The sequence below is a fragment of the Seriola dumerili genome, unplaced genomic scaffold (genome assembly GCF_002260705.1).
Source record: "Seriola dumerili isolate Sdu_G_001 unplaced genomic scaffold, Sdu_1.0 BDQW01000002.1, whole genome shotgun sequence".
Classification (NCBI taxonomy): Eukaryota; Metazoa; Chordata; class Actinopteri; order Carangiformes; family Carangidae; genus Seriola; species Seriola dumerili.
In genome coordinates this window covers 2,285,627-2,304,736 of record NW_019174257.1, presented here as the reverse complement: position 1 = coordinate 2,304,736, position 19,110 = coordinate 2,285,627, and the positions used below count along the sequence as shown (strand labels likewise).

Genomic DNA, 19,110 nt, shown 5'->3' with positions numbered 1-19,110 from the left:
ATGAATGTCGGGAGACAACACCCTTCAGTGAAGAACACAGCTGTCAGAAAGGCCTGTTTCTGGATCGTGTGTTGATCAGTCCCAGGACAGAGAAGGCACTGGCTGCTGCCGTCACCAAACTGATGGCCCCAATGGCCCGTGTAGCCTGAGGAGACAAATAGAGGCAGAGGAGGTGGACTCATTTAGGATTACTATAAAGGAATAGCAAAGATCAGAACAAAGCAATACGCAATAATGGGATTATAAACAGATGTACATATCAAAAATATGTCTATTGCTTATGAGAGGAGAAAGACACTCCAACAAACCAACACATGCATCTATTACAGAACAAAGAGTGGGCTTACATTCAGTATGTTACATGTGTCTGGAACACACTGAACACAAGAATGGGCAGCAAAGATTTTAGAGATATTTCAATAGTTTTTTTTCACCATAAAACTGGTCACTATTGGAAACTGCTGTAACCTTAATTAATTCAACCTGACCACAGCTGCCATGCTCTGTGAAGATGGAAAGTACAAAAACTTTGGCCACATTGACCCCATTTCAAAGCTACGGGCTTGATTGTTTGGCACTCCAAATATAGATTTTTGGTGGAGTATCCTTTTAATGTCTTTCCAGACATCCCATAACTTTAACCACTCCAAACTTCTGCATAAATCAAACCGGCCAAACTTATTTAAGGATGTATACAGGCCCAGTGATTGTATTATCTGACTTAATGGATAGATCCCTGTCCAGTTAAGAGGAAATACTCGTTGTGTTTTTGAGTGAAGTATCCCTTTATGTAAATAATACATCACTTACTGTGGACAAGAAAGTGACCATATCTGTCACCAGAACCAAATGTTGTTTGGGAAACAGGAACAATATTCATGTTTTCAGTTTAGGGGGTTGATGCACTCCTCTCTATTGCATCCCGCTTTGTTACTTGACTTGTGATAAAACAGGTTAATTTTTACAGTAAAATATTGACCAGTGCTCTGGCAAACAGAACAACCAGTCAATGACAGACAACAAAAAATGTAAAATTTACTTTATGGTAAAGTTAACTTTGAAATCACTTCAGTTTTAAATGTCCTGTTTTGTTCTAAAAATGTATTTCACAAACGGTGACAGTGGTGACATTAAGGGTTCATGAAAAGTATGTTGTCCTGATGACACATGAGACAGAGACACAACAAACAGTGAGAGACCTGCTCGGACACCCCCTCCCCATAGCGCAGAAGGGTAACAAAGTGCTCGCAGTTGCTCCCCAGCAGGTCGTAAGACACCTCCTGGCCAATGAGGACTTGCGCTCGCTGGATGATTTCACAGACGGGCAGGGGTGTGTGGTTATGGTCATACTTGTTGTTGACACGGTACGTATCGCTTCCCACCACCTCCTTAAGCAGCTGCATGCGCACCACTGCCTTCCTGCTGAAGACGGACTTCACGCTGGACATGGCGGCTGCCTGGCTCTCATCTGCAGAGGAGGAGAAGAGCTTTAGTGGGATAACATCTACCCAGTTCTTTTTTCTAAAGAGTGTAAAGGGAGAGCTTTCATCTAGAACCAAAAGTGAATATGTTAAGATCTTGAAAAAAGTAAAGTAAGGCAGATATTGTGGATCGTGGACAAATAGATAAGTCTTACTGTTTCCACTATTCAAATGTCTCTCTCAAATTAAATCGAAGGCAACTGGAGCTTGAGGTGTAAATGAAAGATGCTGAAGTTTTTACCAATGAAACAGGGGAAACTACTCCAAAACCAGTTGAAAGTGAAGTTCACTACACACAACACCTTTGCAAAAAAAAAGGCACATTTACACTGAATTGAAATGATTTTTAGAGGACGTTAGGTTGACTTTCCTCCCAGTCAAAACATAGCAAAAGCTGGGAGAGGCCAAATGCTTGATCTGACTGTGACCTGCAAACAGGGATAACTGGGAGCAGCCATCTAAATATAACTGTGTTTAAAGGGGGAATGCAATGACACTCTAATTATCTAGATTTTAAGTAAAGTATCACATTTGAATTAAAACAAAGAACTTTAGTGCCCCTGGGTGGCTAGTCATATTTATCAGGATGGCTGGGTAAAGGTGGCAAGTTTCATGTCAGTTAAAGTTAAAAGCTTTTTTTCTTTTTTAAAAAAAATTCAGTCTGGACTGAAGGCTCCTACTGACCAACAGGAGTTAAGTTGATGATGTAGCCGTCTCCAAGGTACAGAGCCCAGTGCTGATAGGCTGGTCTGAAGATCTCAATGAGGTCGCCAGGCTGGGGGTCACCAGAGGGGTCAGGAAGGTCAGGGTCATTAGAGGCCATCTATGCAGGGAGCGACAGAGACAGTTTTACGCATTAATTGTTTTCATGAAAGACACAGAGAGCTCAAAGTGGTCTGTATGTGTCTGTTAGAAAAAAAAAACATTTGGTTATAAAATATGGAGTAATTGTAAATTTGGAAAATTCAATTTCAAAATTACTAACCATTCTTTCAATATCAAAACGATTCCATACTATATAAGAAACATCTGATAAATAATAAATTAAGAAATTTAAATCCAGTTTTTCTTCCAAGCCCTCGTAAACCCTATAGCTGCTGCATCACATGTCTAAATTATATATAAATGCTACAAATTAAGGAGACTAGAGCTGTAAATAGATTCTTGAAACTGACCGCTGACTCACACATGTGTCTTCTTTGGAGATCATTAAGGTCACTCATACAACATCTTTACAAATCCACATTCACCAATCATAAAAACCCACATTGTCAAAGTAGAATTCGTATACTAACCGCCTTTCAGTCAACTTACAGTAGAGTTTCGTTGTTGTTTATCCATCCCACATCATGCTTCCACAAATTCTAAAAAGAGACGAAACAGAGAGAGGATGTTCTCATGTCATCTGCTGAAACAAAATTGGTAACCAGTGAATGTGAATCTGACAACTGAGAAATAAAAAATAAAAAAATGTCATACTTAGTTTGCAGTAAGGCCAGACTCAAAAGGCAAATAACTAAATTCCCAGAGAAAGAGAATGCTAAATAGGATTTTACACAATGTAAAGGTCACCCATACATACTCACACAGACAATACACACTAGCTCACACACAGACAATACACACATAAGCTGTTGTGTCACCTATGCTGGCACAATAGCACCAACACAATGGGGAAGCTGACAGAAAAATAGTTTGAGCCCAGGTTATCTCACATAGAAAAAAAAAGTCACTCAAAAAAACCCGTAAATTTATATTTTCACAAATCATTCCCACGGTTTTCATTTGTGATTTTGTTTGATGAATTGCCGTAAATCTTTCAACATAATTGTTAAAATGATTAAAATTTCTAGGTTTTCAGTCAGCTCCACAGAGACAAGGGTTTGGTTTGGATCAAAATTACATGTGGATGGGATGAAATCTATATCCGACCAGGAGAGCAGTTAGTATATCCATCTCATCATTAATGTAAGATGCTGAAGCCATGCTGCTGAAAAAAGAAAGGCACCTATTATTTAACTGAACCAAAACTCCATTGGCATTGGTGGGGTGTCACTAACATGAAAACATACATTTTAGTGTAATTATATGGGAACTGTGCAGTAATTTTACCATATTAAAAACTAAAAACATACTGTTATTATATATATATATGTATATCAAATTCTGTATGATAATATAGAAATATCATATGAAATATAAAAACAAAGAATCATAGATACTTTTAAAGGTTTTTGTTGTAATGTTGTAGCATCATTATAGTGATTTTATTAAGGCTAAGAGCTGAATTCATGTCAGGGGCCCCAACAGCCAACAACAGAGCAAATGCATACAGGAGTAATACTTACTCAAACACCAGCAGCTTTTTCTTCCTCACCATTTTAATTCTCCATCATAAATCCGCACATAATCATAAAAAAAATCCAGCAAGAAGAGAGAAAGAGAACAAGATCGATTCCAAGTTTCTGAGGTGACAAGCGGTTTTCAAATATCCCAGAGCCAAACAGAGGCTGGAGGTCTTAGTGGAGGTGTTTTAGTGTCCGCTGCTCTGACTGATGTCGATTTGCCACAGTTGCTAAGGTCACACACACATATACACACAGAGAGGCGTTTCCTCTCTGGCATTGTCCCATTCACAGGCTGCTCTTCTGAATAGCAGTCATTGTGGGCCTGCAAAGGCAACACATATGTGACTCGTTTCATTTACATGCTGTCTGATCTCTGTGTATAGAGAGGTAACATTAGTGCAGCAGCTCATGTGCATGTTCATATACTCCTTATTGCAACTTACAATGTGTCTATGGTTTTTTGAACTTGTTTTTCCATGAGGTTTCCACAGTAAATAAAAATAAATTTCTCTAATCTAGTTTGGTAAAAGACAATACTGATGGTCCAGGATGTACAACACCTCACACCCGAATAGACTCCAGTCCCTTTTTGACCCTGCACAGGATAAACAGGTATAGATAATGGTAGGATAGGCGGACAGTGGTATGGTTGAACCAATGCACCAGTTTGGTAATATATGGTGTTGACACTGGTCTGAAAAATCAGACACCATGCTGAGAGTTCCTCAGAGTCAAAAAAAAAAGGTTGGGATGCTGACATGAAATAATATTTACTGGGAGCTGGTTGGAGATCTCTCTTCCCTCATCTTCCCTTACTAGTGGCAGCAAGTGGGGAGAGAAGGGAAGATTAGAGTCTACTAAATATTATTATATTATGGATGCAAATGTCGTGCAGTCAGTCAAGAAACTGAAAGTGAAAACAGGCTGGCTCCTACAACAGGACAATGAATCAAAGCAAAAATCCCCATTAGCTACTTCAAGAAACACAAGCTAAAGCTTTTGGAAAAGCCCTCACAGTCTGCTTACCTGAATATCTCTGAAAAATCTGTGGGTGTTCAAGACAGTCTAAAATCTGAACTGAGTGGCCCGCAGGAAGACCTGGTGATAATTAGATTAAGAATAGAAAGACTCTTAGATGGCAACAAAAAACATTTGCAAGCTGTGACATCTGGCAGAGGACTAAAATGTAGATGTAGCACATTTAATTTCTGAAATTGTTTTTCATGCTTTTCATGTAGCAAACCTGTCTTGGTCGTAATTAATTATACCCTTGGTTTTTTATTGTACTGGACAGGTACAGTAAAGGAAATGCCAGGGGTTGGATGCATTCTTTGCTCATTGATTGGCTGCTGCTCGCTAACCTTTTCGTCACTTGTCTCCGCCCCCCTGTCATAATGAAATACTGTCACTTTGTCAGTAACTACAGTTAGCCTGAACAGAGCAGGAAGTTTGTTTTCAAAATAAAATCAAAAACAAGTGGATGCAGCAGGACTGTATATAAAATCATTGTATGCCAGTTAAATTGGCAAATGTATTACATGCTAGCAGTAGTGTGGTAACTGAGGACTAGAAAAATGTCTGATTTCACTTATGACATCAACTAGGCATGAATTTAAAAAAAGCTTCATTCCTTTTTTTTCTGTTTGAAGAAAATCTTTATGCTACCTGCTGCATCATTTTGAGTAATTACGTTTTTGATCTTCCCTTTTCTTCCTAAATTGTTCAATAAAAATCATTGATAAAAATGATAATCAGTGATAAAAATATACTTTGAAACAGTCAAATGAAACAACAGTTGCCATAAAATATCAACCTAAAAATAATGATAATATGCCTATAAATACTGTTAAATCAAAACCACAAGCAGAGGTGAATCAGTTGAGTTATAAAGATAACGACCACAGGTATTTAAAACATATGCAAGTCAGCAGGAGCTATCCAAACACACACGATGTCAAACGGGTTTTCTTTTGAAATTTGTTCCGGAAACGTACTTCTTATAGTAACTTGCCTGACAGCGGTGCCACTAAAGGATACAAACAGAAGGTTAGCCAAGCTGACAGCAAGTAATCTATCAGCGGGGAAAGGGATTCTGTGCTTTGCCGCAGCGGATCGGTATTGTTTGTGTTATGAGAAGAGGACACTGGCTGTCTTAGGACTGTGGTAAGGAAATAATACCGGTAGTTACAAATGCTGCTAATGCTAGCTTGCTACCGCGAAGCTGCTTGTAACATTAGTTAGCTTAATCTGTTAGCTTGCTCGGCAGCGCCACGCGTCCTCTCTATTAATTTAAGAATTTCGCATATTAGCCATAAATAGCTTAGAAAATAAAAACATTTGTATCTTTTGTTACGTATGCCAGTTAGATATTGGACGTTATTCTCGTATCTTTTTGCTAATTTATGTGATGTATTCACAACCGTTTGATAACTTAGCTATTAAGTTATTAAGTTATCAGCAGCTAGCTGTATCGAGCTCGTCACTCAGCTTACCTGCAATTTAAAAGTTGCCTAAAAAGTTGTGCAACTGCAGTTTTATGATAAACCTAAACCACCCAGATTGATCTAAACAATATTACATATTAACATAAGTAAAATATTATGACTACAACGCTAAGTGTATTGTTCATGTCCACTGACATAACTGTCTTTGCCCTTTTTGACCCTCTCTGTCTTCAGATTGAGCACCATGGCTGCAGCCCCTCCACTCAGACGGACAGATTCAGCTCGGGGGGAGTTTTCCCCTCTGAAGCACTTTGTTGTAGCCAAGAAGAAGATTAGCGATGTGTTTGAACAACTACTGAATTATGTGAAAGAGACTTCAGAGTTTGTAGAAGGTGAGAAGCTTTGCTCATCTGTTTACCACTTTTCAGTGAGCACCAGTAGGTAATGTTTAATTTACTGGAAAATCATTATGTTAACAGGATTGTAACACTGACAGCAGAAATATCCTTTTATGTTTAAAAAAAAAAAAAAGACATGTTTGTCATCTGTCAGACAGCTCTGACAGTCTGAGTGAATGGTAAAGGAGGTATTGTGTTTCTCTGATGTGGTTTGACTGTTGGGTCAACAGAAACCTGTGGGAATAAAGCTTTGGAGAACATTGCGAGTCAGGATCAAAAGTTGGAGATTCAGGCATATGCTGGCAAACTTGCCATCATTAAGGAGGTGCTCGCTCGCAGACACATGAAAGTTGCCTTTTTTGGCAGGTAAATACATTTATACACATGTTTTTTGTGTAAAGAATATCATCTTTAATGCTTCTCTGATGTGATTCTCAGTCTTTTTGATAAGAGCTGCCTTTATAGACATTAAATGTATGTTAGTTAATCTAGTCCCTCTAAATATTCATGTGGCTGTTTTGCTTTCACTTTTATTTTTGCAATAGCAGGGCGTGTCTGAGAAAAGCCAAGAGATTTCATACGCATGATTAAAACAGCAATGAGTGGAACAGGCAGTGCATGCAGTAAAATGCATTGAGAATATTTTACTGGTGCTTTACTCAGTCTGTAGCTGTTCTTGTATTTCTTTAACTGTTAACTACCTGAGGCGAGTTCATTTGTTCATAAGTTGTTGGAAGTATATTGATGTGTTGTCTCCATGTGTAATCACTGACTGTTTTGTTTTTTTCTTAGGACCAGTAATGGTAAAAGCACAGTGATCAATGCCATGCTGAGGGACCGCGTGCTGCCCAGCGGTATTGGCCACACCACAAACTGCTTCTTGAGTGTGGAGGGCACAGATGATGACAAGGCTTACCTCAAGACAGAGGGCTCAGATGAGGAGAAGAGCATCAAGGTCAGTAAATATTTTCATTTTGCTTGGAAGGTTTGCCTAATTGGCACTAGTGCTTTTTTTTTAATGAGCTTTGCCTTCTATTCACCTAAACTGCCTTTAATCAGTTGTCACCCAATTACACTGATACTGTATGTTGGGGGTTATGTTTTGCTTCCTTACATCCAGTATATGTCTTAAGTTTTGACTTGCACTGCAGTTAAAATGGCAGAGGTATTGTTATTGAGCTTAGAGTTTTTCTTTTTACTATTGTTGTTGTACTCAAATGGGTCACATGGCTGAGGATACAAACTGATTAGGTTTATTCCTCACCCAGATAACGGAGCCAAGTGTGTGTCAGAGTTCTTACTCCTCAACCAGTTGCATTAAAAGTTTTAGTAATTGGTACGCTTTTTTTTTGAGAGAGAGATTATTGTCGACATGTGTGAACTGAGCAAATGCTACCTATACCTGCAGACAGATATCTGTGAACTGTGACAGGTATGTAGGATGTTTACCACGGTGTCAGGTGTCTGAAATGAAAGCCTGATGTGGGAGACTCTCTCTTCACTGAGACCTCTGAACTGAATTAAGTTAACATGGGTTCAGCAGTTTAATCAGGTTTTTCTTTCTGCGGTTTTCTGTTGTCCTCTTGTATTTTAGGTGTATTGCTTCACATGGCAGTGTCTACAGTGCCAGAAGTTCATGTGGGTTTTCTTGTGCAATGAATAGTTATTAATACAGTTTCAATAAAACCTTAATATGAGTGGATACTGTAGGAGTACTGGTAGTGTAATATCTTTGAAACAAAAGTTACCTGATCACATCTTAATGTTGACTTACTAACTACCTAACTAGCTGTTATATTATTTTTATTTTTTACAAACTATGCCTATTAGTGTTAAACATGAAATAATCAAGTAGACAATCTTGTATACATCTTGAAAATATCGAAGTTGTCCTTTAAACATCATAAACAATGTAAAAAAAGAAAAAAAAAAAGTTGTTGACAAAACTTTTTGCCTAATTGAAAAATATAAAATAAACAGCCTTTCGCCCTAGTTGATTTAGAGATTTAAAAAAAGGGTTATTGTGGGGAAAAATGTCATTGCTTCAACAGATGTTTATGTAATTTAAAATTCATTACTTCAACAGTAATATGACATTAATATTTCCAAAAAGCCTTTAGGTTAACAAGAAGTCATTACATTAACGTCTGTGACATCAGTCTGTTTACAACCCCTCTGTAGACTGTAAACCAGCTGGCTCACGCCCTTCACATGGATGAGAGTCTGGATGCCGGCTGTCTTGTACGCGTCTTCTGGCCAAAGACCAAGTGTGCTCTGCTTCGAGACGACCTGGTGCTCGTAGACAGGTAACAGGATATGTTTATTGGGTCTGGAAATTCTATACAGGTTCTGAAATATGAATCATACACTTTCCAGGTCTTTAAAAAAAAGTTTGGTTAAAAAAAAAAGGCCTGTACTATGTACAGAAATTCAGTCCAGATGGGCGTATTATTTCACTTATTTTAAAGATGTTTGAAGATGATGCATTTGAACTTTTGACCCATCCACTCATTAGCCCAGGGACAGATGTCACATCACAACTGGACAGCTGGATTGACAAGTTTTGCCTGGATGCTGATGTCTTTGTGCTGGTGGCCAACTCTGAATCCACTCTCATGAACACGGTAATATCTTCTAAAGAATGGGCACAGGGGTTAAAGCCTCAGTGTAGTTTTGTTTGTGTGGTATTTCTCTACTATTTTGTCTTACCGGTAACTTAATGATCTTTTGCTGTAGAGAATAAGAAAATCAGTCTAAACCTTTTTCAATCTTTGTGATTTATATATATTTGGAAGACGGAATGATTTCATGTATATTTCTCATTTTATGGCTGTCAAATACGAGTATGGATAGTTTGGATGAGATGTTGCAATCTCTGCTTCCATAGCTCATTATCACCAAATACTCCTTTAACTGTCTCTTGGTGTCTACTCAAGGTGATGATAATAGAGTAATTTGACCACTTAAATTGTCCTGACTAACAACAACACACCACAATTACAAGTAAAGTAAGTTTTAAGTTATGTCAGTCACTTATACTAAAGGGACCAGTGTGGATGTTTTCTATGCTGAGCTGATTATAGAGCAGAGAATCCGGCTGCCTGTGTTTATATCCAGCCACACACAGGCCCCACTCTTGTTTCTGTCTGCTCAGGCATTCATGCAATGTGAAACTGGGCACACAGTCAATCACAGAGCTCCTTAACCCGGCAGCAGCTCTTAAGGGGAACGAAAACACACATTCTCCTCTGGGCTCTTCAAAGGAAATAAACCTAGGCATTATGTAAATAATGTAAGCTGGTCAAGTGGCAAAAATATGTCATGTGTCAGGTGTGCAAACTATGAAATTTTTTTAATCCATGTTGTCAACACCAACTTTGCTCAAATGAATGTCTGTGTTCCTGGATAAAACCAGACACTGGATATACAGTTCATAAATGTGGGTGCTGAATTGGCTAATGAGGAGTCCTTTCATTTCCATTGTGTCAAAACTAACATATATTTTGATCTAATTGAAAAGTTTGCTATTGTTAAATAGAAAAATGGAAAAATTGAAGTATTAAATGATGATTTTTCTACTCACAGTAACATGACTGACATCTTGTATGCTTCACTCTTCACTCGTTCACCTTCTAGGAAAAGCACTTTTTTCACAAAGTGAATGAACGCCTGTCAAAGCCAAACATCTTCATCCTCAACAACCGCTGGGACGCCTCAGCAAATGAACCAGAATACATGGAGGATGTGAGTCGGCCCTCTGTATCTGTCTCATGTCAGAAAGAGAAACGTTTTATTGTTACAGAATACTGTATGTGTCACCTCTCTCTCCAGGTGAGGAAGCAGCACACGGACCGTTGTGTCAACTTCCTGGTAGAGGAGTTGAAGGTTGTGGAGCGTGAGCAGGCACCCAACCGCATTTTCTTTGTCTCTGCCAAAGAGGTCCTCAACTCCCGCATGCAGCGTGCACAGGGCATGCCCGAAACAGGTGAGGAAACAGGAAACAGAAAGGTGATGCTTGATCTGTGTGTTCAAGGAACAAGATGGAGAAACAGTGTTGTAATTATTGTTTTTTGGGGGTTTTTTTTGTTTGTTTTTAACTTATTATTTTAATGGATAGAAAACACCAAACAGTATTCATGTTACAAAAAAATGAACAACAATACAAACAGTGATTTCAATGATAAAAAAATGAACCAAAAGTGATATTAAAAAAAGAATAATGTAGGATAAGGCTATACACTTATTGCTTTGCAGCAATGTAAAGTACTTTTCGTTTTATATGTACTGTGCTATTTCATCCAACAGGTGGCGCTCTGGCTGAGGGCTTCCAGGAGAGACTGAAGGAGTTCCAGAGCTTTGAGAGGAGGTTTGAGGTGTGTGTCTGTGTGCGTGTGCGTGTGCATGCATGCGTGTGTATGAGTGTGCTCTCCATGTCTTCCGATAATTTTATTCCCACTTCTCGGAGTGAAATCTATGTCCTGTCTCAATCCTGAGAGACAGATTTAGAAGAAAATTAAGCAATCATTTTAGCTATACGTTTGATTCCACACTAATACTGTAATCAGTGTAAAGTTGGATCAAGTCAAAAACAGCAGGTTACACGGATGACTAGGTCCAGCTGATAAACACTGTGGTTAGTGTATCATCAAGAGCTAAGCAAATCTCTTTGGCAATGTCTGGTTTGCTGCTGGTCAGATTGAGTTACTTCCAGAGAGAGTAGGGGAAATCACTATTATGAGAAATGAGGTTTTTTATTCATTCATTATGACCAAGAGATACAAATAGTGGCTGCTTTATCAGGCTGTGAGACTGAAGCTTACTTTATTTTTTCAGTTACACAATCTCCTCAGGTATTTGACAAACTCAGTTGCCTGGTGAGAGTGCTGGTGTGTGTGCATGTTTGTCAAAGCGCCTGTGTAAGATGAGTGTACAGAAGCTGAATAAGACAAGCAGCAACCAAAGTCACTCTTCAAACAGTGGCCTGACCTAACCTGACCAGTCAACTACTGGATTTCATACTTACTGGTTAGGTTTCGCCACCAAGCACGCAATTTTAGGCTGACACCCTCAAAGCCATCTAGACCAATCACTGTGCCTTTTCCATCAACCTGCGTCTTCATTGCTGAAGTCTAGATTCACTTGGGCGAGGACATCCTTTTGTTTTTTTGTTCCACTTTGATTTTGTTATGTCTGAACAATATTGATTGTTGAGCTTTATTTTTGTGTTTCTGTGTTTCCTGCTCAGATGTTTTGCTTTTAAATAGGAGAAACTGAAAATATTTGTCCAAACAACAAACTTTGGTAACACCTAAACGATCAATAACGGCGGTGACAGATAGACATAATCTGTCTTGAATGACCTGCAGTGGATTAAAGAGTAGAATAGCAACATAATGAGGATCATTAGGAGATGAGAAATGCTTGAGAAGGAAATGATAATAAAGGAGTTGTTAGTTTATTTGAGATTTTTAACCGTACAAAAGGCAGTTTATGAGACCTGTGGATTTTTATTCCTGAATCCAGTTAATTAGCACAGAACTGACTGATTGAGGCATTTATAAAAGAACAACCTTCAAGATGTCTTTAGCATGGGTAATACAATTTATCACAAAGCAATATGATATTCCTACGTTACAGATTGTTTTATTTTCTTCCCTTGCATTCTTGGTTGTTCTCATTTCATATGTTTTTATGATTTTGCTGTGGGTCTACCAACACATTACTGTGACTTTATAAAATGTGGGCTGCGGGACACAAGATGCACACACTGCTGCTGTCATTTTCACACCTGAGTTTCCATTTCTTTTCTTCTCCTAAGTTAAAAGTAGCAGGTGTCTATCTTGTCCTCCGTTTGTCCCTGGTAGTGTGCAGATTCATGCACCGTATCCAAGCAGCAGCCCCAATAACTGTCACAGTAACTTGTGTGTTATGGCCTCGTAGGAGTGTATCTCGCAGTCAGCAGTGAAAACAAAGTTTGAGCAGCACACTATCAGGGCCAAGCAGATCACAGAAAAAGTCAAGAGCATCATGGACGCCATCAACATCGAGGCAGCGGAGAAGAGGTGAGTATGTTGCTCTGTACGTTTTCTGTCTCTCCTACTTTTGTAGTTGAGTTTCTTGGAGTGTCTTACTACTAAATCTGATTTTAACTGATAATGTCAAATTGATACTGTCTTCTTTTGTCAATGCCTTGAAGTGCTTATTGAGGTAAATTATGAAGCTGCCGAGAAAATAAATTTGTTGGTTTAACAAGATTTTGGTCACTGCCATAAGTTGGACATATGGTGATAAGTTAAGATGCTATAAAATAAAATTAACATACTAGATTCTGTGACTGTCAGTGGATTCACACAAATTGTTCTTCTCCACTGTTTCGCATGTATATCGTTACCTGATCCTGTTCCTTGAAATCGTTCAGCTGCTGGTTTGCATTTGTGACATTATGTCCTGTTGGTGGGGTGGGGCTTCAGAGTGGCAGCTCTGGAGGACAGAGAGTATCAGATGGACCGGCTGGAGTTTGTCAAGAATCAGCTCAACTTGCTGATTGAAGATATCAAGAAAAAGATCAAAGCCATAAGTCAAGACGTGGAGTCCAAGGTGATGCATACGACGACACCTGTTTAAGAGTCCCACCTACATGCACAAATTATCACTACTGTGTTTCAGCTTGTGTATCTAGATGTATGTAGCTGGTCCCTGTGTTCTATATGAGACATGGTGGGTTTCAGCTGTCGACAGCGAGGCAAAGCTGTGGCTTTGTGCTCTTCTTAAGCTCTGATCAGTATTACAGATGTTATTGATTAGGATGATCAATAGTACTATTCTTTTTATCACACATCTCCACCAGATTATGACTGATTGAGCTCTTTTGCTCTACTTTTCCCAACTTGTAGCAACTCTTTATTTCAGGCAAGGTGATGCGCCTTCATCTATAATACACTGCAGGAAACCCAGCAGAGTGAAAAACAAATTTCAGAAACCAGAAACAGTCACAGCTACATACTCACAAGCTGTACGGATTTCAAAGTGGTCTTGCTAGTAGATTTTCCATCAGAAATGACCAATACATGGTCCTTCTACCTTGATGGCTTGAGCCCTTTAGTGCTGCTGGCGATACTGTACTGAAGCACTGTAGGGAACTGATAACTCTGGCTATGATTTATCCAGGTGTCCAACGCAATGGGGGAGGAGATCTGCCGTCTCCACGTAATCGTCGATGAGTTCCAAGCTGACTTCCACCCCTCACCTCATGTCCTCAAGATCTACAAGTCTGTGAGTAGAGGCACAGATTAATTCTTCATGATCACACCTTTCTTGGGCAATGGTGCACTGGATTACTAGGCAACTGTGCCAGTTCAGTGGTTTAAACCAGAAGACAGTGTGACAACTGGTCTGTTTTTTTTTTTCATTGACTGATTTCCATGTGACCTCCAACTGCTGTTGATGGTGTTGGTAGGAGCTGCTATCTCATGTGGAGGAGGGAATGGGCAAGAACCTGGCCTTCCGCTGCTCTGACGCCGTGAACGCTTCTGTCCAGTCCTCGCAGAGTTACATGATAGGTAATCTAACTGCAACATGTACAAAATCAGTAGGCCAGTAACTTTTATTTATTTTACTTCATATTGTCAATGTTTTAGTTTTCTCTGTTTTTCAAATTCATGTTTGTATCTTGGCCTGTAGCCTTTAGGCTCAGCCATTCTGTATGTCTTCAGCAGTGAATATCTTTGCTGAACCGACAGTTTGGCTGAAGCTGACACAAAAATAATGATAATTATATCAATGATTATGATAAAAATAAAATAAAAAGTTGTAGTATAAAATTATCCCACAGCTATTGGTTAATGAGCTGGTCGAGGGGCAGCGCTCTGCAGTGGTGTTGGAAAAATCAGTTTCTTGTTTGCACTTGGTCATTCACTTCCTCATGATCAAAGTGAATTTAATAGACACCATCACTGAAGGATAGTAGCTTTCTCCTGGTTATAACTAAAATACCAGATCAGAAATGTATTGGAGAATACAAAAGCCTGAATGATACGATTAATTGCTTGTAATCAGAAATGTTAGTTTCCTCAAAACCTTTCCTTGCATAACATGGATCATATTTTCATACAAAATGACCTCAGCTCAGATTTTCCAGTCCACCATTGTTTTTTTTTTTTTTCACTCAATCGCTCTGGTGCTAAACTTAGTCAAAACCTTTTGGACACTCAGGCTATGATCTGTAACACCCAGCTCACTGCTATATTTACCCTCCTCACTGGATGCCATCATCCCAGGCCCCATTATGCTACAAATGCGTCACTGTGTCGGGCACGCATGCAAGCTGTGCTCAGTGGCAGTGATGTTGAAAAGGTGTTAATGTGCCCTCTGATGAAAAGGCTTCAGGTGCTGTTACATAACTGTGGTGTGAATTTTTATTTTTTTTGTAATCCCTTAAGGACAGATAAAGAGAAGCAGGGATATTCAAATCAGATGTGGCTTTTTTGCTTTATAGACCACAATGATAATGTGGTAATATTGTTTGTCACCGTGTGTTGTTACTTTCTGCCCCCTAGTGCCCAGAAAAAGATCTGTAAAATGTACCAAAAGTGAAAGGTACTAATTTTGAAGAATAGTTCCTTAAACTGTTCATTTTTTCCCTTGTGCATCAGTGCATATTTAAAATACAAATACAAACTAAGTTATGAATGTTCCCATGACTCCTGTTTGTTCCTTATGTAATTCTCATTCTCCATGTTTCCTCTCTCCAGAGAGCATGCTCCCTCTGCTTCCCTCTACGGTCAAGAGCCAAGTCAACATGCTGGTACCCAGCAGGAAGTTTGACTTGAGTTACGACCTAAACTGCGCCACACTCTGCAATGACTTCCAGGAGAACATTGAGTTTCAGTTTTCGTTGGGCTGGACATCGTTGGTCCACCGTTTCCTGGGATCTGACAATGCACAGAGAGCGCTCAGACTGATGGACCAGAACTTCCAGGTACGACTGTGGGATAGAGTTGGTTAGATAGATAGATACGTACTTTATTTATCCCCTAGGGGAATTCTAGGACCAACCTTACTTCATAATGTGATAGTTAATGTCAAGAATAATTCTTACCAGTGATTGATGTGGCCTATTTCATTCAAAACATACAGTGAAGAAGTCAGATTTTTTGATAAACTCACCTTGTCAATTCTCAGGCCTCTCGACCAGCACTGCCCCCGGCCCACACACCCTCCTCAGGACCCCCCTCCACCATATCTCAACCCAACCACGAGACAGCCCTCATGACCCAGGAGGACCTGATGGTAGCTATGGCAACCAATGTGGCTTCCCTCACCTCTCGCACTTCAATGAGTGTTATCATCGTCGGAGGAGTGGTATGATGTTTCCTTAATTGTTTGTTAACCGAACTGAACCGTGTTTTAACTTGTCCGTGCTAACCCAGCCTCTGTCTATCTGTTTTGTTTTTTAAGGTGTGGAGAACTGTCGGCTGGAGGCTGATTGCCCTGTCGGCCTCGCTGTACGGCTTGTTGTACCTGTATGAGCGGCTCACCTGGACCACAAAGGCAAAGGAGCGAGCTCTGAAGCGGCAATTTGTTGACTACGCTACCGAGAAGCTGCAGCTCATCGTCAGCTTCACTAGTAGTAACTGCAGCCACCAGGTCCAACAGTAAGTCCTGATACGGTACCATTTATGCCATTTGATATTCGAAGGAACTAGACATGAAAAGTGTTGTGTACTGGATACACAGTATGTGACAATTACAGTAAGTAAGATGATAACCGTTGTTCAATATAAGATGATTTTCTGGCATTTCTTTCAGTCTGTATTAATCCTTTAACATGCAGCACAATCATAATGTTTAAAGTTGACATCAAATGCTAATTTCTCTGCACCCTTCCTCAATTTCCCTCAGTGTTATTTAAGCTACTGACAAAACCCGACACCCCATAACGTTCCTAATTTACACACAAACACACACACAGAGCCCTGCCCCACCCTCCTGGGTGCCCCACCCAGCCTTCCCCCTCTGTAGAAGGGCTAAATAAATAAGCAGTGCGACGCTGTGCCCTCTGTGTTGCCAGGGAGATGGCTACGACCTTTGCTCGGCTCTGTCAGCAGGTGGACCAGACGCAGAAAGAGCTGGAGGCAGAAATCAGCCAACTGACAGCCAAGATAGATCAGCTGGAGACCGTCCAGAGCTGCTCCAAGAGCCTGCGGTTTGTCCAGCTCCTTCTCTTATTAGGGGCAACACTGAAGGGTGGAGAAGTCGGGGGAGGGAGTAGATGACTGTCTGGAAAGATCTAGTCTAGAGAAAATGAATATACTAGATGATATGAATGATGCTACAAGAACGGCAAAAAATATCAAGACCTGGAAACGATCAAATTCTACATCCATTCTTGGTCGGACTTACCAGACCTGCCTTAGAACTTTGTGTTTTTTCCAAGTTAAGCTCGCTACACAGCACTACCGTCAGTCACAACAGATTGACAGTTTAAGAAGCGATTTCCAAATTCATCTGTACATATATATAATTGTGCCTGTGTACAGTATTGCACTTGTTATATAGGATACTATCAATAACTGAGCAACTTTTCTTGTTTTCTTGTGTGTATTAATAAGTCTATTCGTACCTGATATGGCCAAACAACTTATACTGTTATTATTAGTAAATAATGTGACATCACATACTTCCCCGCATAACTCCACCCAACTTTAACCTGACTAGGTGTCTCATCAGGCAGGGTAATTGTAGGGCATAAAACAGCTATAAAACAGATCAATTCTGGAAATGTGACTTTAACAGTTAGGAACAGGTTAAATTACGAACAGGAAGCTTTACTTGACATGTGCTTTGGATGAAGTTGGTCCAAATTTCACGTGTTTGTTTCCTCTGCAGACATAAAGCCACTGACCTGGAGAAGCAGTTGGAGGCATTCACAAACCAGTACCTGCAGCCTCAGCAGTGATGATGCTCCTCTTCAACACTCCACACTTTGTTTCACGTAGAGCCAGTCATTCCTCAGTTTGGCACCACATCATCACCCACAGTACACCACAGTTTCTGTGTGGGCAGTAGTGCTGAAAAGATTAGTCGATTAGTCAATTAAATCAAATAAATTTATTTTCTTTCTTTTTTTTTTTTGTCACATCAAATATTCTATTTGAAAACAGTTTCTGGTAACTTTTAAAGGCCATTTGTTTTTTTTTTATTTTGTTTTATTTTTTGAAGCTTTGTCTTTTGTAGATTGATCAATCAAAAAAAAAAGATTTATCAATACTGAAAACAATCTGTAGTTTCACTCTTAGTGGACAGAGAAGAGTGAAGGCCCAGACACAACCGTATTTTCCCCTCCTCCCCTCCTCTCTTCAGGTGCTTGAATAACAGCAGTGAACAAACTGTAAAACAAAACTGCCTGTAAAAAAACACTTTGGACTCACGGTGCGCATAGACGCTCCACAAAGAGGCGATAGGATCTCGGTCGGCGTGAGGGCTGCATACCGGTCGGGTGCTATATTTTGACACTAACGTGAACTGTGAAGATGCCTTTTTTGACTAACTTTTGTGGAGCAAATGAAGTTTGTGTCTGTAAAATTGTACATTGTATCTGTTCAGGCACATGATCTACTGTATTGTAGCAACAAAAAATAAATATATTTAATAATGAAAGAAAACAGAATTGTTTTTCTGCATTAGAAGGATATAGTAAAGTGAATTAACTGAGGGAAATTGTGTGCAAGGCGTGTCTTGCTGTAGGTTCATGTTCTATTTTCTAACAACCCAAACTGTATAGATAAGGCTTTGGATAAACCTCATATATTTTATAATATCCTATTTTATTTATACCCATTAGACTTATAATGCCAATTACACAAGTCTGCACTTTGTAAAGTTGTCCTCTTTTTTTCTTGAATGTGTGTTGAAATACCTCCAGATTTGCCTGACTGTATTAAATCTACCACAATCCAAAACAGACCTTTTGTGTGTTTATTTGAAAAAACTTTCCCTTCAGAACTGCGTTTAAGGTGCACAGTGGAGTTTTTGACCACTAGTGGCACTTTGGAGCAAAGCTTTTACAAATGGGGACCACATGCATGAATGCGACTCAATAGGTAGCGCGATTCACATTTCCCGAAAGGTTTAATGGTACTCCACTGATCTGCAGTTGGTGTCTGTAATGTATCAACAAAGCCAAGGAAGAAGATGTATAATGGCAAGTAAACATGGATGCAAACAATGTTGGATTTAAAATATTTTAAAAATCAGATTTGCAAAACATGGGAAACGCATCCAATATGTTTAAACCTCAAGGATACACATGGTTTTGGTAGGAAACGCTGAATGTAAACATAACTTTTGTTTATTATTTACAGGAAACTCCACAAGGCACCTTTAACTTCTAAAGCTAATTGAAAAACAATGTTAAGTGTGTTAAGTGTTACATTTTTGT

General features: G+C 39.4%; 2 protein-coding genes across 4 annotated transcripts; one reads left to right on the top strand and one right to left on the bottom strand.

The window, feature by feature from the left end:
• Positions 1-43: 43 nt before the first annotated feature.
• hrasls (HRAS like suppressor) lies at positions 44-6,506 on the bottom strand. The gene is made up of 6 exons (XM_022737811.1): positions 6,469-6,506; positions 4,856-4,927; positions 2,796-2,845; positions 2,166-2,304; positions 1,200-1,468; positions 44-145 (listed from the first exon to the last, which is right to left on the bottom strand). The coding sequence occupies exons 3-6, from the start codon at positions 2,820-2,822 to the stop codon at positions 44-46; spliced, it is 537 nt and encodes a 178-aa protein (XP_022593532.1). The 5' UTR covers positions 2,823-2,845; positions 4,856-4,927; positions 6,469-6,506.
• Positions 5,847-18,626, top strand: mfn1 (mitofusin 1). 3 transcript variants are annotated; one of them, XM_022737790.1, is made up of 18 exons: positions 5,847-5,992; positions 6,508-6,665; positions 6,902-7,037; positions 7,464-7,626; positions 8,853-8,977; positions 9,187-9,295; positions 10,308-10,415; positions 10,503-10,656; positions 10,977-11,044; positions 12,612-12,733; positions 13,142-13,268; positions 13,839-13,943; positions 14,128-14,230; positions 15,422-15,648; positions 15,852-16,031; positions 16,128-16,324; positions 16,741-16,875; positions 17,559-18,626. In XM_022737790.1, exons 2-18 carry the CDS (start codon positions 6,518-6,520, stop codon positions 17,626-17,628), a joined length of 2,277 nt encoding a protein of 758 aa, XP_022593511.1. In that variant the 5' UTR covers positions 5,847-5,992; positions 6,508-6,517; the 3' UTR covers positions 17,629-18,626. The 3 variants fall into 3 exon arrangements, with proteins under 3 accessions (XP_022593511.1, XP_022593502.1, XP_022593519.1); XM_022737781.1 differs by having other exon boundaries at positions 10,308-10,656; XM_022737798.1 differs by lacking the exons at positions 5,847-5,992; positions 6,902-7,037 and having other exon boundaries at positions 6,589-6,665.
• Positions 18,627-19,110: the final 484 nt, after the last annotated feature.